The 25278-nt window shown below is 38.6% G+C and overlaps 1 protein-coding gene across 1 annotated transcript; it reads left to right on the top strand.

The window, feature by feature from the left end:
• The first annotated feature begins 866 nt into the window (after positions 1 to 866).
• PRRC1 (proline rich coiled-coil 1) lies at positions 867 to 24889 on the top strand. The gene is made up of 8 exons (XM_054397786.1): positions 867 to 963; positions 4429 to 4794; positions 6015 to 6172; positions 9785 to 9887; positions 15827 to 15990; positions 17281 to 17384; positions 21778 to 21880; positions 24517 to 24889. Exons 1-8 carry the CDS (start codon positions 867 to 869, stop codon positions 24724 to 24726), a joined length of 1305 nt encoding a protein of 434 aa, XP_054253761.1. The 3' UTR covers positions 24727 to 24889.
• The last annotated feature ends 389 nt before the right edge of the window (positions 24890 to 25278 follow it).

Raw genomic sequence — 25278 nt, 5'->3', positions numbered from 1 at the left:
AGTTATTTTCCCTTATGATAGTGTTACCAGAGCACTATGCTATTTGGATTTTGCAGGAATTTTCTGTATTGGAAAGCTTGTTCAATGTGAATTAACTTCTAGTCATGGTGGAAGTGAATTTCATCTGGTTTCATGTGGCTTTTCTGGAGGTTTATTTAGCTGACCCCAAAACACTTCTGCTTTAAGGTAAAAAAGGTCATGGTTAGCGCTAAAGGCACAAAGTAGGGAGCCCTGGGCTGTTGCCAGCTATGCCACTGTTCACGGTGTCCAGCAAGGTGCTTGTGCTCAGATATGATGCTTAGGAACATCTACTGAATCGCAGAAGCCCAAGAAGGCAACTGCTTGCGTAGTAGTGATTCTTCGCTGCCAGGAGGGGGAAATGTTGGTCCTCTGTCTAGTCTCTTGCCACGTGTTGCCTCCTTTTGTGAATAGCAGGTCCTGGCGCTGAGTTGCTACAGCTCAATAATGTAGTGAAATACTACCCCATAGTTAACGTTTTCTTGTAATGAGTTTTGCAAATAATTACTACACTATTATTCATGCAACTACTACCAGTATGTACTAACTAAGCATGTACACAACAAGGTTTTTAGAAAGAAGCCTGCAGTTAAAGGGATTATCACAGTGCTTAAAAATCATGGGAAGATTTTGGGGAAATGAGACTACTAGATAATTATGTTCTTGAGATCTGTCAATTTTTTAATTTTCTTTTTCTTGAGCTGCTATCTCAGTTATCTGCCTGTATAGAAATAGAAATGACTGTGTTGTGGCCTTTTACATTCTAATTTATTTTCCCTTGATTCACGAGATATGCCTTGTTTTGTTTTGTTTTCCCCTCTCTCACAGAATTTCTTATCTGAAGGAAAATGATGGAAGAGAGTGGAATAGAGACAACTCCACCTGGCACACCCCCACCAAGCACAGCAGGGACTGCTGCCACTGCTGCTACACCTGTCTCATTAGGTACAGAAATTTCCTCAGCATCTTGGTCGCATTTATTCACGTCTTCTGAAGCATAGCAATTCATCTGAAATGATTACAATCAGCATAATTAGAGTGCTCTTCTCCAGACTAATTGGAATAATTTGAATAGTTTCTTAATCATGGAATTGTGCTTATCTGACATGCATCTAACACCCAAGAGAATATTGTAAACATTTTTTTAATTCTTTAAACTTTTTAATGAAGTCATGTGGAGCCAGGGAACCAATACCATCCCCTACAGTGAACAGTTAGATGAGCGGCATAGAAGGAAGTTAAAAACAGATTTACAATTTTATTGAGCTTAGTGGTAAAGCTGGATAAACACTTAGTTTTTAATATTGTGGTTGGTAATCAAAGCACTTCATCTTATTTTAAAGAGTCTGAACACTATATTCTAAATATTTAATTTTTCTGCCACATCTGGTGGTGTTACCTTGAGTCACATGAATGCAGTGGACTCCAAAATGGGGTGAAATTTCCTCAGGAGCTGTGCACAGCAAGCCACCAAGGCATGGAAGAAATTACTAGAACTTCCATTAATGTTTATTAAAAAAAAAAATAAAGTGAAGCTTTATATTTATTATACTGGTTGACACTGGGGTCCTCACTCAGTTGGTCCTTGCACCAGACATTCACAAATCCTGAGGGAAAAGCGGGTGTTCCAAGATGCAGAGCAGGGTTGACGGTGTCACCCCATTCATTTGCTTTCTTACATCATATTCCAGTGCCTTGCAGTTTATATGTCTGCCTAAGCGGATTTATAGATTATGTTATTTCGTTTTAACTATGCTAACCCTTGCAAAGTGGGCAAATGACTTAAAAAACGATTCCTTCAAAGACACCGCAGATTGAAAATACTAACATTGTGAGCACAAGCAAACAAGAAGATGGAGCAGCTGACACTTCACTGACTCATAGTATAAGCTCTTTGCTATCTTGTGATAAACGAACAATCTAATCAAATTAGATTATCAAATTATCATTAGCAAGCTATCTAAAGACTATGTAGAACATGAAAACAAATCTCTGCAATTCTTTTTGGTAATATTTCAAGTCATGGTACAGTACTAAGTTTCAGTAAATGATACATCTTTAGAAACTCCTTTGAGAATTTCTTATATAACAGTGCAGACAAAAAGCTATGCACACTGGAGAAACATTTTTTCTTCCTGATATGTTAAAAATGTCTGAAATGATACATTTAAAACAGAATGGTGACAAACTAAGACACATTTGTCATCAAATTCTGTTGGAAGATGCATAGAAAACATTGCTGAAGATTCCAGTTTCTAGCACTGGAAGAAACTAAACAGTGTGGGAGATTGCTATACGGTCGCACAGTGTTCCTTATAGGACAACTGTTCCTTGTGTGTATTGGTGTTTGCTAAATTCTGGTTCAGTAATAAAATACACAAAGAACTACTTTACTGTCGTCAAACACTGAAGGTTGTGCAGGAGAAGATACATCCTCAGCAAAGTCACTTTCTTAATAAAACCCCCATGTTTTTATTAAAACTTTGTATCACTGTTGGTGGAGCAGTTACTTTGACCAGGATAAAAATGGATTAATGAGTAAGGTTACAAAGATACCACCACTCATGCAATGTATTCACTACCTCATTTACAGGCAAGTTACTGCAGCAAAGTAGCTGGCCCAGAAGTGCACAGAGTGCTATAGGATGTCATCAGTTTGGTTTATTTTATAAAAATGATCTCTAAATGGTCAATTTTAACAATGCTTTGTAATGAGATTGGGAGTGATGGTCCATTTTTTTCCTGCTACACGGAGGTTTGCTGGTGCCATGTGTCAAGGTATTTTTAAAAGAGTTGTTGAACTTAAAGAGCAGTGTGCTACCTAATAGATAGTTTCAAATTAATGGGCCCTTAGGATTTGTCTCCTCAAGAGAAAGGTAACGTTTTAACAGGGAGTATGCAGTAGTTACCTTTTGTAAAAAAAGTAATGTAAAAAAAAGTAATGTAAAATGCTTTTGAGAGAGCATTTTGAAAATAGATATTTGGAATTACTTCTATCATTTGCAATCCTGTTGAAACGAATAATTTGTATATAGAAACTGTCAGATCTGTGTACATATACCTGTAAAGATAGTTTTGTGACTGGTATAAAAATCTTCCAAACAAAATTTCCGTGGCTTTTGAATTGGTATTTGTTAAAAATACTGAAGTGCAACACCTGATTAGTTTGCAAGACCAATTGATTGCTATCAGGGAATAATGGAATTTTGCTAGCTGAATTTCAAGGAAAACCTTTGCGTTATTTGTATGTTGGAATGGAATATACACAGCATAGTTTATTAAGTGCAGCTAGTAGCAATTGTTCCTTTTGGGTTTCTGTATCTTTGTGTCCAACTATGACATCCATTAAAGCCTAAGTACCAAAGTAATCTAAATGTACAACCAGACCTTCAGATTGCTGTATCGTGAGATGCTAAACCAAGATTTTTAAAATAGTGAGGCTTTTTAATCACACTGCTCACGTTAAAAAATTAACAATCATATTATACAGTATGTTAAACACTATTAACATACTATATTATTAGATCAATAGTGTATTAATAAAAAGAGTTTTCAGTGGAAGCAGAAAAGTTTTTGTATTGTTAATAAAATGTTTTGATTTTTGTCTACTTTGTATGCTTTTCTGTACACATAATATGCTAATACATTTGTAAATTTTTATTTATAAATAAGTAAATATACATATATTGGAGAGGTGCATGCTCCAAAACTTCGTACTGTTAGATGTGCCTGACAACGTTTGGATAGTACTGCATTAGTGCAACTTGGCTTATCATTTGATTATCACTGGCTGAGGCTGATGAGATTTTTGAGCTGATCCCACAGCTTGCTGCCATCAGTATGGTTGTTCTTAATTTTCTGACATATTTCTGGCCAAGCCTGGCTTAGAGAGCAAAACTGGCTTATCCAAGGCTCCTCTGAGGGCCAAGCTGAAATAGAAAGCAGAAGCATTAGGAGTCTGGGTGCCAGGGAAGAGAGGGCTGCCTGGTGCTCAGCCAAATCACAACCATACCTCTGATGTAACTCCCATTCTCCTAGGTTTTATGAGAATATGTTTTATTCTTAACAAACAGCACCATCATTATTTCTGTTGATTGTGTAGTCACTCAGAACACTACTAGCTAGGCATTTCTTAGGCAAACTTCAGCTGCTGTAAATTAATTAGTGAAATGCTTGGTTTTTTTTTTTTTTAGCTTATGACAAATAGGATCATGCAAGAAAAAGAGATGTGGCTTACAAGGTACTGCCACTAAAAATTGAGTGCAAACTCAAGCAGAACTAAAATTCACTTTGAAGGAAGAAAACCAGATCAGGTCAAAACTTGCAAAATATCAGAGTTGTCATATAGTTAAATCTGAGATTACAGCTCAGCATTTCTAAAAATCTTTTTTTCCTCTTTTTTTTACATAGCTTTGTCCAGTCCCCTTGCTACACCAAGCCTGTCAACTTCTCCCACATACTCACCTGCCTTGCCAACCGGAGTGTCTCCTGTTATGACTTCAGCATCACTCCCAGTCATGCCTTCTTCAACAGTTTCCGCTCTTGCACCCCCCCTGACTCCTGCCCCACCTCCTGGTACCCCTTCAACTTTTGGGACCTCCATGCCCCAGTTCTCAACATCTCCTCCAATAAGATGTACTGGTCTTCCTGCACCTCCCACTGGTCCCCCCACTTCAGGGTTTTCTATGTCTTTAACTCATGACATTACCAGAGGCCATGCTGGTCGAGCACCACAAAGCCCACTGATGCCATCATATTCTGCACCTCCAGTCACAGGTAACTTTTTGTTTGTACACTTTTGTGTTACTGAGGCAGGATGAGGGATCTCCCGGGTAGCTTTTTCCAGCACTCTGTTATAGTCCTGTGATCTTTATTTTTCCAGCTATACTGAATGTAGCTGCACTTGAAAGGATTGAGAGTAGCCTTAAAAATGCATTCCAGATTTGGGACAGAGAATCCTCTTCAGCAGCATTCTGCTAGCATCCAGTCTTGCAGAAAAATAATTGAGAGGTTTATTTTTTGTTAATCTTGCACAAGAAAGCCCAGCTGAACAGGCATATACATTTCTCTTGTTTAGATCAGTCGATTTCAGCTGTTATATTTCCACAGAATAATAAGAGAGGGATAACACCACATAATTTTCAGGTTTTAGTAAAAGCTGTCTGTAACAAGCTGTCCATTACATGATACTAGCCTCTGGTTTTTTGTTTCCAGGCTGTAAATTACATTAGGACAGCTAAAAATATCTTCTGTGGAAGCGATTGCTGTGGTTGCTGAACTGATGTAATTCTCTGCTAGTGGAATGGAAACTTGGCTCTTCAACTGCAATTGGGCCAGGCTTTTACTATTATTGGTGATATCTCTCTTAAGTACTGTTTTAGGAAAATATCTAAAAAGACTTTTTCAATTATGTAGTGTAAGACAAAAATAACTCTTGATTAAGGCAAGTGTTGGAAAATCTGTTAAAATAGGATTGAGTAATGGTGCAAAGGCTCCTGTTTTCTACTGTTTTGAGTTCCTTGAATTTTCCTTGGAAATGTGGAAAGCTATTCTTTTGTTTGCTCTTGTTTCTATTGCTATTAATTTCTAGCTTCTAACTTCTCTTTCGTTATTGGAATGTTTATAGTAATGCATGAAAGCATTCATATCTCTTTATTCAGAGAGCAACACCCATTCCTCTTCTTCCTCTACTGAGTACATATTGTGAGTATTTGAATGCAGTAAAAAGCATGATTGTTAAACTACCTGCTAAGAAAAAAATCATTGTTTGATTTTATGTGTTGTACAGGCAGTCTCAGTTCTATTAGCAGATGTTGTTGAACTCGTTTTCCATAATTACGTTTACTAACCTTTAACAAGCAGAATTGTTCTGGGGCCTTCAAGCAATGAAATTGAATAGCCCATTTTTCGGGTAAAAAAATGAATGTTGCTACAGTGTTACAAATTAAGTACAGTAAAATAGATGAAACTGGGTTTTATTTTCCCCCTCTTAATAGGTGTTTTGGCAGATCCTATTACTCAACAAGCAGCTATCTCATCACCTTTGGCTCCTGGAACTGGTTCTGCAATCACTTTTCCTGAAGAGCATGAAGACCCAAGAGTATCTACTGCTCAAGGTGGAGCACCTGGTGGAGGACTGTGGGGATTTATAAAGGTATGGGCTTTTGCCTGTTAGCCTTCACAAGGAATTACTATTTTTTACTCACTATAGTAAGACATCTTATTTTTTAAATGCATGATGTTTGCTGAAACTGTGCTTTTGCCCTCCCTTTTGTATAGAATATGGAAAACTACACAAATGCAAATGTTCTAGGTTAATTTTAATGCTTGTGACAGGAAATACACATATCTAAGAAGTTCTGTCACAGAGGTTCTTAAATCAGGTGAAACTTAGAATTTTTTTTAAGACCTGAAAACGAATTTTTACTTCACAGTGACTTGTCTATCCCATTTCTTAGTCATTTCCTAATGAACTGAGTTTGTTTTCTGTGCCATGCAAGTCCTGCTGCTCTGTAACAGAGAAGTGTCTTCTGGGAGAGACAAATACATACGTCTGTCAAAGAAAAATTTACATAAGAAATGTATGAGGTATTTTACAGAATTTTTCTATTCAGTTAGAAGGCATGGAGTGTATAGTGCAGAACAGATATACAGAGGAAATAAACAGCAACATCAACTAGTAGAATTTCATTAGCCTGTAACCTTTTAGGAGCTATGACAAATGACACTTATAAGTAGCATCCAGAAGGCTGTGGCAAAAAGACCTAATGACTGTGTGTCAATGCTGAACAGCCATGAAAAGCAACACTGTTTTCTGTACTGTCTCATACTAAACATGAAGAAGGAATCACGAAGATTGATATCCCAGTGCAGTTGATGAGTTTTGGAGGGATTTTCAGTCCCTTTTGAATGACACATTGTGTGTTCCTGTACTCCAGGAACATAAACATCTAGACAGTGATACAGTCTTAAAGAGCAATATTAATCCCCCTTCAGTATGGTGAAAGCGGAGTTGTCATGTTGCCATTTTTGAGAAGAGATGTCTTCTCATGATCAAAAAACCACATCTTTTTCTCTTCCTTTAAAAATAGTGTTATTCTTAATGTTTTCAATAGATGGTAATTTTTTCAGAAGTGAATGTTTATCTTGTAACATGATTCTGTAGCCCTTTTGAAAGTATCAGAGCTTGCAGCTGCAAATTACTTGAAAGGACAATCTCATCCGTATTACTGTTGCCTTTATTACCAGTAGAGTCCAAAAACTCTCCTCTTTCTATTTATGGAGAAGGTCTGAATCACTGACCTCGATAATAAAGTCAAATTTTGGTTGAAGGATTAAGCAATCCATAAACTCTGTGTGTTCAGTGACCTCTTTTTCAGAATCCCCTAGGTGGAAGAGTGAGGAATCATTAATTCTACTGAAGCCATCAAGTTTTTGATGTGTGTAAGTGCACATCAGACTCTGTTTATTAAAGATGTGTCCATCTGGGAGACTAACTTCCTACAGAAATACCTCCTGGGTTCCCAGTTGAAGAGCTTACTCGGTAGTTGCAGCAGTTACCTTTATTTCTATTCTTGAAGTAGTTTGAACTACCCTTTTTCGTCAGGTGTTCTTAAGAAAATATACACTTTTCTTCCAGATTCCCTTCAACCTAAATAATATCCCAAGACCGTATCAATCAAAAATTGATAAATTAATGGTCTGTAATCAAATGAGACTATTTAAGTTCCTTTGATATGTCAAAGATGGCTGAGCAGTCTCAGAGCAGTTCCAAAATTAGTTTCTACATAATATATGAGAGGCAAAGTTGGATACTATAGCACATTTGACTGTTAGAACAATGAAGACATCCACGACCTGAATTTTGGACAGATTTGTGATTGCGCTCTGCTGACATGGAAAATTCTCCATTTGAGCAATTTGGATTTATGTTGTTTTAGAATTGACTCAGTAGAAAATCCAAACTTAACTGCTTTAATATTCACAGTGTTGTGATAACTGCATGTTTGGTATTAGTATATAACTATGAATTACAGGCTGATAAGCATAAAGGCATCTTTCACAGAATACTCAGCTTCTTGATGCTCAAGAATCTGATTATCTGCAGGAGATGTATCATGACTTCACGTTAGGCAGCAAGGCTGATGGTTGGAGAAGTACTGCTTGGCTTTGCGTTATTGGGAAGGTGAAAAAACTAAAAATTACTATTTTAAATGTTTCTGAGGGTCTTATAGCATTCACTCAGGTTTTGTTTGAAAAAACAGACAAACTTCAAATTGTTATAGAGGTGGAGGAGGAATATAAACTTCCCTGTTCCTAATGGCATCCTGTGGGTAGATATGTAGTCACAAGACTGTATTATTCAGTGAATGTTACCATTCAGAAAAGTCTTGTGTTATGTTAATGAGAAACAAGTGGCTACAGTGGGCTCTGGTTTAAAAAAAAGCTTAATTGTACTAGAGTGAGTAATTGTTTTGTTTTCTTTACCATATTGTAGTCAGGCTTAGTATTTTGCAAAGTGGTGAGAAGAAAACCCAATATTGAACTATGTCAACATGTGGCATAGGGTAAGATAGTGGTTATTAGTAACTATACAATATCTCAGTAGTTGCAGAAGCATAGGGAATTGATTATTTTTTTTTTTCATGTTAAGCTTCCTACAAAGGAACAGAAACCAGTCAGAGGTTGGATGGGCTTTGAGCAGCCTGGTTTGGTGGAAGGTGTCCTTGCCCATGACAAGGAGATTGGAACTAGGTGAAATTTAAAGTCTGTTCCAACCCAAACCTTCTATGATTTATGGGGAAGACGTTTTGCTAAACAAAAGTTATTCTGAGATAACTGAAACTACTCTGATTCTGCGGTTCTCTGAAATAGGATGTAGGTATATTAAACAAGCACATTCTGGAAAAGTGCATGTGCACAGTGCTGTGCTATCTTGTGTAATGCCTGTCATTTGGTGAAACAAATGCAAGCATATGCGGTTTTAATATTATACTGAAAGCAGTCTGTTTACTAAAAAAAATTATAAAAGGTTTCTGTAAAATAGCTTCCAGTGCTATATCTTGCAGTGGGTCAGCATTGGTATCCTTCTTTTGCTGAATTTGAGATACAGACATTCATGAAGACTGCAAGACACTGGACACTGCTTCTGGTTTTATTTAATGAATTTGTAGGTCTGTCAGCAGCTCCACCTATGATTTGGCTGGAGGATGTGCAACAGTTTTCCAGCAATGCTTAGAACTTGCTTATAAATAGATGTATTTCAGCTCAGTTGCTCTAGAAATATTGATTAGTAACAGACCATTCAACAAGAGATCCCATTGTCTTTAAGAAGATTAGAAAAGAGAGATTCTTCAGCTTGAGTTATCACAGGCCAAGTCTGGCTACCTGGTTTGATGATAACTTTAATTAGCATTGAAAATCTACAACTTTGCTAGATGCTCAGCGCTTCTGATCCAAGAATAGAATTAAATCAAGTGTGTTGCCCACCATCATTGATGGGGCTGTTTCTACACTGATGTAGAAGAGCATTGAAAAGATGATATCTGAACTTCACATTTTAACTGACAAGCCATCTCCTGATAGCCATATCCTGCAGCATTTGTGCAGAAGAGTAAGATACAATGCATGTGCAAGAGTAAGTGTGATAAGAAAAATGCAGTGCAACTTAATATTTGTTTTGCATTCGGTTGTTTTATAACTGTAACGCTTTTAGTTTCTTAGGAAAATAACAAGATAATCTGGATATCTGTTTTATTAAATTTAGGGTGTGGCTGAGAATCCTGTGGTAAAATCTGTTCTTGATAAAACCAAACATTCAGTGGAGACCATGATCACAACACTGGATCCTGGCATGGTTCCATACATCAGTAAGTATTTGTGACAAACCATGAAGTGATACGTGTTGATGTTAGAGAAATTAATGTCATAAAACAGTACTTTTACACTTTTATGTTTGTATATGCAGTGTGTTAATTCAAAGTCACAATACTGATTTCTGAAGTGAAACTCTCATGCTAGAGGCTTTTTATGTGTCTCGAGTTTTATCTGGCTTTTGTGTTCTGCTGTAGTTCAGATAGTGGCATAGTATAATACTCTTTAACTGAGACCGAGACAGGTGAGGGTGTTACAAAGGAAAATAGAGGAAACCTTCTCCCACGGTGTCTCTAAGCCTTGCAGAGTTTAAAATACACTCTATGTATCCTATTGGATCACAAACCTAAATACTACTGTGTAGGCTGTCAAATGTAACGTTAAAACAACCCAAAAGTTAGGCATTCTCAGGGAGTCATAGGACACAGATATTTACATAGCTTTTGAGGCTTTCTTCTGACTTGACACTGTTTCAGTTTTGCATCCTAATAATATTTATATTTTTTTTCCCAACTTCAGGAAATTTGGCAAACCTGAAACAGTTCCTGAATAAGTAGGAACGTTAAAATGCTAAAACAGTCTAATGAAGTCTGAAGCATTGAGCCTGGAAGGAAAAGCATAGCATTTAAATTACAGCTTGAAAATTAATAGATAGGAGAAGCATAGTGATACTCAGAATTTTTTATTTTGCTAGAGTGCATTGCATGTCACATTTAAGTGGCCTGAGATTTCTGATTCATTAAAATGGAGAAACAGAAGATGTAATTTGTCCAAGGTGGTGGGTTTGGATTTTTGTTGTGTTTTTGGTTTTTTGTTGGTTTGTTTGGTTTTGGTTTGGTTTTGGGCTTTTGGTTTTTGGTTTTTACTTCCAGCAGCCTTCCTTTTTAATTGTACCTGTATTGCCCTTAGTCTGCAAGTAGGTGAAGCTGGTCAGGAAACTGATAAGACTGAGAAGAAACTTAAAATGTTTTGTGTTTTGTTTTCCTGAGCTGTGTTTCAGCTGGACCTATTCTGTGATCCAGCTAACAGTGTTACTGTGATGTTGTACTAATCCAGTTGACAATCTGTAGAATAAAAAGAGAAGATGATGACTTAATTAATGACTACTACCTAATTGTCTTACGTTTGGGACAAAATATCCTAGCAGCTGCCTAGTGAGGAGATAGTGTGATATGAAATCAGTGAGAAGGCTAGCCAGCAACTGAGAAAGTGTTTGAGAGGAATAGCAAGATGCAATGCAAACCTACAGTAAAGGTTAATTATACTAGATTTGGTGAATTGTACTTAAGGTTTCCATTGCAGTCATGGTTGTCCCCTTATAAAATAGGATCTGTCAGTATCCAGTGGTGATTTGGATAGTTTGACACAGTATTTAGTGGACAAAGCAATGGTACAAAGAGAACTAATTTTAAGTGCTTTGCTTGTAAGTTTCAGTTAGAGTATGCAAATTCAATGGTTATCTCAAAGTTCTCTAAAATTGTGTTGTAAGGGAAAGCATCTGTATACATCTTCGCCATCAATATATTATTTTGTTGGTTTGGGCATCTCCCATGGGGGTTTTTTTGGTGGTTGTTTTTTGGTTGGTTTGTTGTTTTTTGGGGTTTGGTTTGTTTTGGTTTTTTTTTTTTTGAGGCTACAGGATATATATAGAGCAGAAATTTGTAAACTAAGTATTTACTTCCTTCTAGAAAACATTTTATGGGATCAACAAAATCTAAGTGGCCCAAACAAACTGCAGATTCCTCACACCAAAGCCTGAAATTACTGAAGCTTCTGGCTGAGGCCATTGAAATTTGTTTGTGTGAGCAAATAGGATTTCTGGTCTCTTTATTGAAAAGAGCTGCACTGTTTTCTTTGATATATCGTGAAGATGTCATGAAGCAAGCGCCTGGAACATAGAATTTCTGTCTGCACAGGAAATGGTCATTTTATAAGCATAAATACCACAGTATCACAGTATATCAGAGGTTGGAAGGGACCTCAAGAGATCATCAGGTCCAACCCCCTTGCCAGAGCAAGATCACTTAGGATAGTCCACACAGGAACACATCCAGGTCGGTTTTGAAAGTCTCCAGAGAAGGAGACTCCACAACCCCCCTGGGGAGCCTGTTCCAGTGCTCTGTCACCCTCACTGTAAAGAAGTTTCTCCTCAGGTTAAGGTGAAATCTTCTACGTTCTAGTTTGAACCCGTTGTTTCTTGTCTTATCACTGTGAACCACCCACAAGAGCCTGGCCCCTCCCCTTGACACCCACCCCGCAGATATTTATAGACATTGATCAGATCCCCTCACAGTCTTCTCAAGACTAAACAGCCCCAGGGTTTATGCTTTTATAACAGAAAATGACAGAGGATCTTAAATTTTATGTGAAACTGTCATTTTAGCTCATAATACACAAGGCACAATGAAATTCCATGTTCAGGTGTCAGAGTTTATCTTAAATGTTCTTCCGGATGCTTGTATAGAACCTCATGTGTTTCATTTTGTTCCCATTTCCTGTGGTCTTGTCAGTGGCCACCTCAGGGAAGAACCTGGCTCCATCTTCTTTGCAGCCTCCCTTTGGCTATTTGTGTGCATCAGTAAGATCCCCCTAAGTGTTTTCTTCTTCAGGCAGAACATTCCCATCTATGTCAGTCTTTCCTCATAGGAGACGTGTTCCACTGTGCTAGGTGTCTACTACAGACGACCTGATCAAGTGGAACCTATCGGTGAAGCCTTCTTACTCCAGCTTGAGGAGGCATCACAATCTGAGAGATTTTAACCACCCTGACATCTGTTGGAAAAGCAGCACAGCTTTCTGCAGGCATTCCAGAAGGCTTCTGGAGTTCATAGATGACAATTTCTTAAGAAATAAACATCTCTGCACAAGGGGATATGTTATTCGACCTGTTGGTCACAAATGCAAATGCAGTCATCAGGGATGTCAAAGTTGAAGGCAACCTGGGCTGCAGTGATCATGCACTAGTGCAGTTCACTGTCCTGAGGGGTATGAAGCCCACAGTTAGGACTCTAAATTTTAGGAGAGCAAAATTCCAGCTTTTCAAGGAGTTAGTAACTAGGACCCCATAGGAAACAGCTCTGAGGGACAAAGGAGCGGAACAGAGTTGGCAGCACATTAAGGATACCTCTGCAGAGCACAAAAGATATCAATCCCCACATGTAAGAAATTGGGCAAGGAGGGCAAGAGACCACCATGGCTGAGCCATGACCTACTGGTCAAATTAAAGGGGAAGCTGGGTCTTCACAGGAAATGGAAGAAGGGACAGGCATCCTGGGAAGAGTATAGGGACATTGCCCAGCTGTGTAGGGGCAAGGTCAAGAAGGCCAAGGCACAGCTGGAACTGAATTTGGCAAAGGATGTAAGGAAAACCAGGAAAGGCTCCTACAGGTGCATTAACCAGAAAAGGAGGCTTAAAGAAAGCATCCCCCCAGCTGAACAACAGTGGGGAACTTGTGTCAACGTATAAGAAGGCTGAGATGCTCAACAACTTTTTGCCTCAGTCATCACTGGCAGACCCTCTCCTCATTGCTCTCATGTTGATGGACCACAAGTTGGAGACCAGGGTGACACGGTTCCTCCCACTGTAAGTGAAGACAAGGTGTGTGATCAGCAGAGGAACCTGAAAGCATAGAAGTCCATGAGGCCTGATGAAATGCATCCCAGAGTCCTGAGGGAATTGACTGATATGGTTGCCAGGCCACTCTCCATGATATTTGAAAAGTTCTGGCAGTCAGGTGAGGTCCTTGGGGACTGGAAGAGAGGAAACATCACAACCATTTTAAAAAAGGGTAGAAAGGAGGAGCCTGGGAACTACTGCCCTGTCAGCCTCACCTCTGTGCCTGGGAAGATCATGAAACAGATCTCCCTAGATGCCATTCTGAGGCACATGGAGGACAGGGAGGTGATTCAAGACATCCAGCATGGCTTTACTAGGGACAGGTCCTGTCTGACTAACCTCATGGCTTTCTGTGACAAAGTGACTCTCTCAGTAGATAAGGGACGACTTACGGATGTGATTTATCTGGACTTCTGGAAGGCCTTTGACAGTTCCCCACAACATCCTACTCACCAAGCTGGAGAGATACTGATGGGTGAACTGTTCAGTGGATAAGGCATTGGCTGGATGGTCACACCCAGAGGGTGGTGCTTAGTGGCGTGAAGTCCAGATGGAGAGCAGTGACAAGTGGTGTCCCTCAGGGATCTGTACTGGGACCTGTGCCCTTTTAATAGTTTTATCAATGACATAGACAGTGAGATGAAATGCACCATCAGCAAGTTTTCAGATGACACAAGCTGTGTGGTGATACACCAGAGGGGCAGGATGTCATCCAGAGGGACCTGGACAAGCTGGAGAGGTGGGCCCAGGTGAACCTTGTGAGGTTCAGCAAGAGCAAGTGCAGGGTTCTGCATCTGGGCTGCAATAATCCTCACTATCAGTACAGTCTGGGGGATGAGGTGCTAGAAACCAGCCCTGTGGAAAAGGGCTCGGGGGTGCTGATGGATGAGAAGCTGGACATGAGCAGGCAGTGTGAGCTTGCAGCCCAGAAGGCAAATCACATCCTGGGCTGCATCAAAAGATGCCTTGCCAGCACATCCAGAGAGGTGATTCTGCCACTCTGCTCTGGTGAGACCTCACCTGGAGTACTGTGTACAGGTCTGGAGCCCTCAATATAGGACGGATATGGACCTGATGGAGAGGGTTCAGAGGAGAGCCACAAAAAGGATCAGCGGGTTTGTGCACCTCTGCTACGAGGACAGGCTGAGGGAGCTGGGGTTGTTCAGCCTGGAGAAGAGGAGGCTCCGGGAAATCCTAATAGCAGCCTTCCAGTACCTGAAGGAGGCCTACAGGAACGATGGGGAGAGACTGTTTACAAAGGCCTGCAGTGACAGGACAAGGGGCAACGACTTCAAAGTAGAGAAGGGCAAATTTAGTTTGGATATCAGGAAGAAGCTCTTCACTGTGAGGTTGGTGGAACACTGGAACAGGTTGCCCAGGGAAGTGGTTGAGGCCCCTTCCTCGGAGATACTCAGGGTGAGACTTGACGAGGCCCTGGGCAGCCTGGTCTAGTTGGGGATGTCCTTGCTGACTGTGGGGAGGTTGGACTAGATGACCTTTGGAGGTCTCTTTCAGCCCAGACCATTCTATGATTCTATGGTGTTATATTCCATGTCAGAAAAATGTTTGAGTTCTTAAGAAAGCTTGTCACAGCAGGGACAATTTTGGTAAGGTGGTTTTGCATAAATTGAGTTTGAATATGTGTGATAAAGATACATGTGAGATATAACTGAGCTCATTAGTCTTTTGTAGTAGTTTTAGATTTCTGTTGTAAACTTTTGTTTATATTAGAGAAGTTTAGTGAAATCTCATTCTTCTTTATGGAGACTTCTCCATGTGGAAATCATTCAGAAATACTTAAAAATTTTGGTTCCACAGATACTTTATATTTAAACCCAAAAACAACCTGTGGGAAGGCAGACAGGCAATAAAATTACACTGAAATTGACAGTCCAAGGACAATCTTTCTTTTAAAGCTTATGTAATTTGACAGCTGTTCACTGGATTTTGTGAACTGCATCTGTGTTAGTGCTCCCTTTCATAAGGAAGAGTTTGTGTGTCTTACCAGCATTCTGTACTACTTCCCAGAACACCAAAATATCTTTAGAAATATGTGTCTTGAGTTAATCTTACAAATGCATTAATTGTCATATTAAATGAGTGATATGCTTCTTTTCAGGTACCAAACAACCATCAGTTCCTGTTGTCTGTCTTTCATCTAACATTTGCTCCTAGCTTATTTCTGCTTCATTAAAAACTTGTGTAGTGCGTAAGAAAGAGGAGAGCAACTGAAGCATACTCTTAAAATAAATGTATTTGAATTAGCTTAAAATGGGAATGCAGAAAGCACGCATGTATTTATATGTATGTGTTTTACAGAAACTGGGGGAGAACTGGACATAGTGGTTACTTCTAATAAGGAGGTAAAAGTCACAGCAATTCGAGACGCCTTTCAAGAAGTCTTTGGAATGGCTGTTGTTACTGGAGAGGCTGCACAGTCCAATATTGCACCCCAACCTGTAGGCTATGCTGCAGGGTTAAAAGTAAGTTGATACATAACAGTACTAAAGTACCTCCTATGTAGAGAAAGAGTGTGAAAGCATTCACACAGGACCTGATTTTTTTATAAAGGAAAGGTCACCTTATGGGATAGGTAAAAATTTCCTTTCCTATTGATATCTGAATCATTGGATCAGTTTAAAGCTACTGATTTTGGGGGTTGATTTTTTTCAAACATAAAGCAGATGAAAAGTATTTATGTCATTTGTCTTACATTGTTTCTGACTGCTACCAGATGTAGCATGCATTGTGGTGTTACCATAGTTTCAAAGCGTATCAGGCATTTCTTCTTAATCTGTTACTAGCACACCATATTGGAAATCTTAGAAATTAGAAGAGACTCTTTGAGACTGAATTGTCTCCCCACTAATTCTGTATCAAAGATAGTTTGATCAGCACTTCTCAGGGACCTACATGAACTGATCTGTGTTACCTTTAAAAAGTAAGATTTCCCCACGCAGCCTTGCAGACAGATTTGCTGGCCCAAAGCAATGGTTAGCAAAGATTCTTTCACCTGGTTTTAAAACCACGTATTTTCATCAGATGTATCTAGTGGCAAGTACCTCCTTGGCCTATAACTAAAAACTCTGAAAACAATTATTTAGTATTCTGTTTCTTAAATGTAAACAAGTAATTTACTTATTAAAAAGAAGTATTTTCTCCTAACTGCCATGGCAGCATTCACAGCTGAGTAAAGCTTAGCCTCACAGCAATATATTAGGCTGATAAAATTCTTTATTGAGGTAAAAGAAGATAATGTATATGTTCATTTACCTGCTTTGCTGCTGCTGTGGATTAGTAATAGTGTTTCTAATACTTTGCAGTGGTAATAGGTGTGGAGCCAAATGATTCCTATGTCTTACTTGGGTAGGTACCAAAGCTCCTGAAGGATTTAAACACAAGAAATCTTAAGTGGCAAAAATGTTGGTGTGAGTAACAAAAATGCATACTGATTCTTTAAATAATAGTGAAACTTGGCAAAATTACAAGTTAGGAATTCTTTGCATGCTAATCTAGTTCTTTTTTATGTAAAAATAACAAAAAAAAGATAATTAGTTTTATTACAGTTTTTGTTATACTTTGGGATTTCGTTGTGACATTTCATGAATTTAATTTTTTTCTAACTCTAAAATAAGAGTCTTTCAAAATATTTCATATTTTTTAACTTGAAAATTATGTTCTAAAATTCTGTTTGTGTTCATCTGTAAGTATTGTACTATGTTGTGATTCAAAGAAATTGTTGTCTGACCACTTTTTTTTTTTTTGCTCTTTAGGGAGCCCAAGAAAGAATAGACAGCTTACGTCGGGCAGGAGTAATACATGAAAAGCAGCCTGCTGTATCAGTAGAGAGCTTCATTGAGGAGCTGCTTCCTGACAAGTGAGAACTTTAAATATGTTTTGGATTGGAGGTTGGAGGTGGAGAAGAATATTCTTTGCTGGAGTGAGAGAGTCTATGTTCAGTGTTACTTGGACAGACTTGATTTTCGACATGATGTTCAGCTTTTTATCTCAAAATCTTGATACTTTAATACAAAATCCTTATCAGATTTTTCAGTTAAGTTATATTGAACTGACAAAATTAAGGAGGTGTGAAAGTCAGAATTTGGTTATTAATTTACTCAACTCCTGTGTGCACACTCTCTCTTTTCTTTGAAATTACATTCTGTTCAGAAGGGGAGATGTTCTGTCATCACCAGAAAAATCTATTAACCATTTTCGTTTCAGTGAGGATGTACTTGCTATTTTTGATTTACGCCGCACAGACATATAATGGTGTTTTCAAATACATTACAATTTGGTTTGATGAAGTGCTTGTCACAGACAGTTCTTGAAGTTGCTTTATAATTTCTAAATCATTAAGGACAATGTTGCATTTTTCTTAATGCAGATTTAAATAGTTATTTTTTAATGTTTGCATTTTTGTTCCTGTGGTGGGCTTTGATTAATTTTTTTGGCAAATATTCTTTTCCATTTTTAAAGGTACCTGTAGTAAGTATCCTTAGTAGAAGATGGATGATGAATTTTCTAAAGTAAATTTAATTAGGAATGTAGATGTTATATCATATTTCAACAAAAGAGTAACTATGGCAATGAACTCTCTTTTTCAAAATAATTACTGTTCTCATCCTTTGAATTTACTCATTCCTAAATCTGTAAGTGTTGTGTAAAGTGCATGGTGTGAAAGAGCTTACCCAGAATCACAGACGGAATCACAGAATCAGGCAGGACTGCAGTGTTATTGAAAGGACTGCTAACTCTTTGGTCCACACATTACAGGCCCCAATAATGTCATGGTCTTTGATATTTGTTACAGTAGAAACAAAGAATAGATTAACACATTTTAATATTTTGTTCAGGAAACATTGAAAGCTTCCTTGCATGGTGTTATAAAAAACATTGGAACTACTTTTAGGCCTTTTTTCTGCAATGAAATTTTAGGTTATGGTTCTAGTAATTTATTGTTCTGAAGTGAGCATTGTAGTCTTAAAGTTCTAATATAGGGAATACAGGCAATATTTTGCTGATATTGTTGACCATATTATATGTATGTCCAAAGAAGAGGAGTTTCCAAGTAACCGTTCACCAATACTAAGAGCTCTGCCCCTAATGCTTGTCAGATCAGTCATTGTTTACTGCTAAACTTCTCAGTTGTCTCTCAGACAGCTGAAGGACAGAATCACATGATTGCTTAGACTGAAAAAGACCTTTTAATATTTTTGAGTCCAGTCATTACCCTAACACTGGCAGGTCCTCAACTAAACTGTATCCCTAAACACTATGTCTACATGACTCTTAAATGTGTCCAGGGATGGGGAGCTCCCTACTTCCCAGAGCAAGCTGTTCCAATGCCCAATAACCCTTTCAGTAGAGAAATTCTTCCTAAAATCCAATCTAAACTTCCCTTGATGCAACTTAAGGCCATTTCCCTGTTGTTCTCTTACTTGATATTTGGTTGAGCAGACCAACCCCCACCTCTCTCCAACTTCCCTTCAGGAAGTTAGAGAGTGACTATGTTCCCCCTCAGCTTCCTTCATTTGGACAGGCCATCCAGCCATTTTTTTCACTCAAGTAAAGTGTATGTCCATCCAGGCCATGCGATGCCAGTTTCTGCATGATGATGCTGTAGGAAGTGGAGTCAGAGGCTTTACTAAAGTCTAGATAGACAATATCTGTAGTCTTTCCTTCATCCATGAAGTGGGTGACCATGTTGTAGGAGATCAGATTAATGAAGCAGGACCTGCCTTTCATAAACCCATGCTGACTGGGCCTCTTCATCAGCTTGTCCTGTATGTGCTGCATGACAGTACTGAGGATGATCTGCCTCATTAGCTTCCCCAGCACTGAAGTTAACTTGACAGGCCTGTAATTTCCCATATCCTCCTTCCTGCCCTTCTTGTAGATGGGTATCATACTGGCTAACTTTCAGTCTGCTGGGACCTCTCTGGTCATCTATAGCTGCTGAAAAATGGGTGGAAACTGGCTTGGTGAGCACATGTGCCAGCTCTTCGAGAACTCTTGGGTGAATTCCATCCACTCCTATAGCCTTGTGTACATCTATACAGTGCATCACTGACCATCACTTCCTGGATTGCAGGGAAATCATTCTGCTCGCTGCCTTCTAGCTCAGAGGTCTGGATTCCCAGAATACAACTGGTCCCGTTACTAAAGACTGAGGCAAAAAAGGCATTAAATACCTCAATCTTTTCCTTGTTATTGGTCACCATGATTGCTCCTGCGTGTAATAGAGGATGGAGGCTCTCTCTGGTCCTTCTTTGGCCACTGATGTTTTTATAGAAAGAATTCTTACTGTCTTTTACAGAGAAGCCAGATTAATTTCTAGGTGGGCTTTGGACTTCTAAAATTTTCTCCCTGCATAGCCTTACAGATCTTTGTAGTGTGTGGCCTGCCCTTCCATAGGCCATAAACTCTTCTCTCCCTGAGTTGCAGCCAGAGCTCCTTATGCAGCCAGGCTGGTTTTCTTTGCTGCCAGCTCATTTTACAACACATACGGATGGACTGTTCTGTACCTTTAAGATTTCCCCCTTTACAAATGTTCAGCCTTCCTGGACTCTGTTGGCCTTTAGGACTGCTTCCCAGGGGCCTCTGTCAAGCAGTCACCTAAGTAAGGCAGTCTGTCGTTTGGAAGCCCAAGCTGGCAGTTATGCTGCCCCCAACTCCTTCTTTTAAGAATAGAGAACTCAATCATTTTATAATCACTAAGGCTGGAAAACACCTTTAAGATTGAGTCCAACTGTAACCCAACAACCATGACTACTAAACCATGTCCTGAAGCACCACATCTACACATTTCTTCAACACCTCCAGGGATGGTGACTCCACCACCTCTGGGCAACTTCTTCCAACAACTCATTACACTCAGTAAAGAAAGTTTTCTTAGAGTCCAATCTAAACCTTCCTGGGACAACTTAAACCTGTTTCTCTTCTCTTGATGACTGTACTGTAGACATCCTCCAATGCATCATGTCACCCAGTCTTTCTCTGATCACAAAGAGCAGGTCCAAAATGGTGCCTTCCCTAGCAGGCTCACTCACTAGCTGTCTCAGGAAGTTCATTGATACGTTCTAGGAATCTCCAAGACTGTGCATTCTTTGCTGTGTTCTATTTCCAGCAGATACCTGCAAAGTTGAAGTGTTTTTGCAGACTAGATAGGAAACCATTATGAGTACTGCTTCAGTAGTCGTTAGGTTGTTTGCTACAGCAGGAGCCATCTTTTTTCAAGGGTACGGAAGTTTCTCTGAATATGTCATATAAATCATTGTTATAAGGTCGGACATAGCAAATAATATTCTCAATATGGGACATAAATGACAAATAGATGTTTTTAGTTGTTAGGAAAAGTTACCTCTACTCTGCTCTGGTGAGACCTCACCTGGAGTACTGTGTCCAGTTCTGGAGCCTCTATTACAAGAGGGATATGGACATGCTGGAACATGTCCAGAGAAGGGCCACCAGGATGATCAGAGGGCTGGAGCACCTCTCCTATGAGGACAGACTGAAAGAGTTGGGCCTGTTCAATCTGGAGAAAAGAAGGCTCTGGGGTGACCTTCTTGTGGCCTTCCAGTATCTGAAGGGGGCCTACAAGAAAGCTGGAGAGGGACTTTTTAGGATATCAGGGAGTGATAGGACTAGGAGGTAATGGAATAAAGCTGGAAGTGGGGAGATTCAGACTGGATGTGAGGAAGAAGTTCTTCACCATGAGAGTGGAGAAACCCTGGAATGGGTTGTCCAGGGAGGTGGTTGAGGCCCCATTCCTGGAGGTGTTTAAGGCCAGGCTAGGTGAGGCTCTGGCCAGCCTGATCTAGTGTGAGGTGTCCCTGCCCATGGCAGGAGGGTTGGAACTAGATGATCCTTGTGGTCCCTTCCAACCCTGACTGATTCTATGATTCAATGAGAAACATTCTTTCAAAGACTGAATGAGAACTGTAGCATAATAAATACAGCTAAAAACTTATTGTCATGCATGCTAACCCCATAAGCTTTCTTTATTTGATCTACAAATTTTATATGTTTTATTTTTTTATATATACTTTGTATTTTACATGCATACAAGTGCACTTTAATTATATATATAAATTAGTAAAAGCAAATTTTTCTTGAAAAATAGAATACTTTGATGAAACTCATTACTACACTAATACTACATTCATAGAAGATTTTGTGAAATGGTTATAATTCAACTGCTAACATGTTGCTTTTCAGGTGAGTGATACTCAGTACTGAAAAGTGAAATAACTTGCATGTCATTACAGATGGTTTGACATTGGATGTCTGATAATCGAAGATCCAGTTCATGGAATTCATCTGGAAGCTTTTACCCAAGCAACACCAGTGCCTTTGCAATACATTCAGCAGGTGAGTTTTCAGGTTTTTACCAACACTGAGTTACCAGTGGAGACATAAGACTTAAGTTTCGTTTCATTTGTGATGTCAGTTCCTGCTGACAGTTGCTCAGTTTGAATGTTTTAATTTATGAAATGAGGATAAAATCTATTTTTTAATCATGTTTTGTATTACCTAAAAATCTCAAAGGTGTTTGTGGCAAAGCAGTTCTTGATCAAGAATCTCATTCTGCAATGCATGGCCCCTGGAGGCACTAGCTTTACTATTCTATTAACAAAGAGGAAATACTCCAAGAAGAAATTAATCAAGAGGGAAATACTAGCCACAAAGTAGTACTCGCTCAAAAAGAAACAGAAATTTAATCATTGAAATACTGTCATTGGTCTGATTCAGGGACTCAAAATGAACTCTCCTTCATCTTTATAATAGAATAAGAATACTCTGCAGCTTCAGTAGTGCACTAAGCAACCACACCAAGGAAGTGCAGTAAGCACTCATATCACTCCCTTTCTTTTCCTTAACTTTCTTCAGATATGTATTGGCATTTATTTGATACCAGCAAATCCATGTAATAGAAGTGTGTCTGGAAGTACCTTAAACTTCATTTAGGCACAGGTTTATGTATTGAGATCTTACTACTTCATTTTTAATAAAGCTCATAAAGCCTCGATGTTTATACTGCTAATTACCAGCAAACAGACAGTGTACTCTACTGATTGGCATTCCAAAAACTTACTCCTAATGAATATATAAAGGATACCCCTTCTTCAGATCTATGCTTGGACTTAATTTCACCATGAATATACAGACTATTAGTTTAAAGGCAAGACTGATTTCTTCTTCTAACTGTGGTACTCTGACAAGGATGTAAAATTCTGAAATGGAAAGGTAGAAATCTTACAAATATCATGGTTCATCCCAAAAATAGTATAGTATTGGTCAGTACTTAAATATCACCAATAGAAGGTTTTGAGGAGATAATTTACGTTTCTTTAGACACACACTGGGAAATACTCCAAACTTCAGTCCCTGCATATTGCCTGAGAACAGCTTTAAGTCATACATTAGTTAACCCTGGTCTGAAAATTCTTTTAAAATAAGTGTCTTCATGAAGAATTTCAAAATAAAACTGATTGAGGTTTGATCCTCAGGTGGTTGTTTTGAGAAAACAGATAGTAACTGTTTATTTTTTTTAAATTTATTTTATATTGCCAATTCAAATAGAACAGACATTTGTGGGATTGATTTTAGTTCTTGTTTTTCATAGTTCTGAGAACTTTGAAAAGCTGATGTGCAGAAAAATATTGCTTTGTTTCTCTGTCTCAGAATGCTTTTCACAAAAAGAAGAGAGACATGAAACTACAGGAAATCATATTAATTAAGCAGATACTAGTTCATTGGCTAGATGATCTTTAGTGTTCCATTCCAACCCAAACCATTCTGTGATGCTATGACAACAGGCACAGCAGTGTAATCTTACTGCTGCGGTATTGTCACATTCTGTATGGAGCATTGGTATGAAACAAATTACTTCTTTTAAACATAAAGCACAATTGTTTCACACATTCATCTGTAAAACTATAGTTACAACAAACAAACTATAGTTAACTCTTGGAGTATGTTTTTCTACTAGGTAAACCTACTTTGTAACCTTGAAAAGCAGTATTTACCTTGTAATACCAGAAATTGTTTTAACTTTTATGAAACAGATTTAGTGCATAGCTTGGTGTATAGTACAGATGCACTGGAACTGTAAGCCTTTAAACTTGAATTATGAGTTACCCTACTAAAAAAAAAAATGTTCCTGTATGTACATAAACAGCAAAACATATATTTGTTTCAATATTGTAGCAGACATTTGTTGTTGTTATTGCAAAACAATGGTTTTAGGAAGTCTGGAATATGTTGATGAATTTTGATCTGCTGTACATGCACTGGAAACAAGACTAACTTGAATATTTGTCAAAATGAAATCTCCATGAAGAACTGGGTCCAATGCAATGTCATGAAGAACTGAGTTATACCAAGAACAGTCTTGCTGCTGGTGAAACTATTCTGCCCTTTATGGTATACAACAGTGGCTATAGGTCATTACCTAGGATGAGCATCAGACCAGATAAATGCAGTGATACTTTCCCCACTGTTTCACTTCTGCTTCCGACTTTAGGGATTTACAGTATTTAACTCCTCTTGGATCTCATGCAAATAGCCCAGTCCTCCATTTCTTCCGTCTCAGTTTTCTCCTTGTATTTGGCTATTTGACTGCTTTAGAGGGATATTTTGACTGCTTCTAAAACCTTTGGAGGAGAAGACTCCTTGTGTGAATATGTATCTTTATCGATTGCTGGACAATCGATACTGTATATCGAGAACTACTTCCTGGTAATGACAGAATGTCTGTACTCTCTTAAGTATTGGATTTTAGTTTTATGCTGTTCAGATGTCATTTGGATCTTGATACATAGAAATCCGAAAAGTATAATTGACTAAGACAAGTTACAGGGCAATCTGAAATTTGGATTCAGTACCTTTTATTTTACCTATTGGTATAAGAATAATTACTTATGAAAGTTTGTATATGGCAAAGATAGAAACAGAACTACTCATTTCGAATTCTTTCAATAATCACTTCTCAAAATGTTACACAGGCTAAGAGTCTTACTCCTCAGGACTACAATCTGAGATGGTCAGGCCTGTTGGTGACTGTGGGTGAAGTGCTTGAGAAGAATATGCTGAACGTCAACAGGACTGATTGGCACATGATATTCACTGGCATGTCCCGTCGACAGATGATCTACAGTGCAGCTAAGGCTCTAGCAGGAATGTACAAACAACTCTTACCACCCAGGACCGTTTGAAGGAAGGCTGATCCACGACACTAAGGAATACTGGTTGTGAATCTGGAATGGAAGTGAAAAAGCTACATATTCCGAGTGAAAACAATACAAATTTGTAGTCTAACTGTAAACTGTATTTTCATTTTTAAGTAGTGAAGTTAATTTCCAGTAGTGGAAATGAGCAGTTGTGTTTTTAACTACTATGTGATTTCCAGTTTAATTCACAAAACAGGAAATCAGAACCAACACATATTTATAACTGGGACAAACAGAGTTTGTGAAGTAGAATGTGCTAGTGTTTCACACCATACTAGGCATTTGCTGATACATTTTCGTTTGTCTAAGTTTTTAAAAAGGGGATACATTGTTTAGCTATTTCTATTATATTGGTGATATAGACATGTTGACAACATAACATATATTACATATGCATTTCTCTCCAGGGAGACTTTTATCTTCTGCATTATGTGTTCTCTTGGGGCCTGTGCTTAGGTCATACTGAAGACCTTCCTGACTTGGTGTATGTATATAAGTTATCAGGAGCAGTGCTGAAGTTTCTACAATAACAGTGAG

This window comes from Indicator indicator, chromosome Z (genome assembly GCF_027791375.1).
Source record: "Indicator indicator isolate 239-I01 chromosome Z, UM_Iind_1.1, whole genome shotgun sequence".
Classification (NCBI taxonomy): Eukaryota; Metazoa; Chordata; class Aves; order Piciformes; family Indicatoridae; genus Indicator; species Indicator indicator.
Note: the sequence above shows the minus strand (reverse complement) of the source record. Positions and strands in the feature narration are given on the sequence as shown.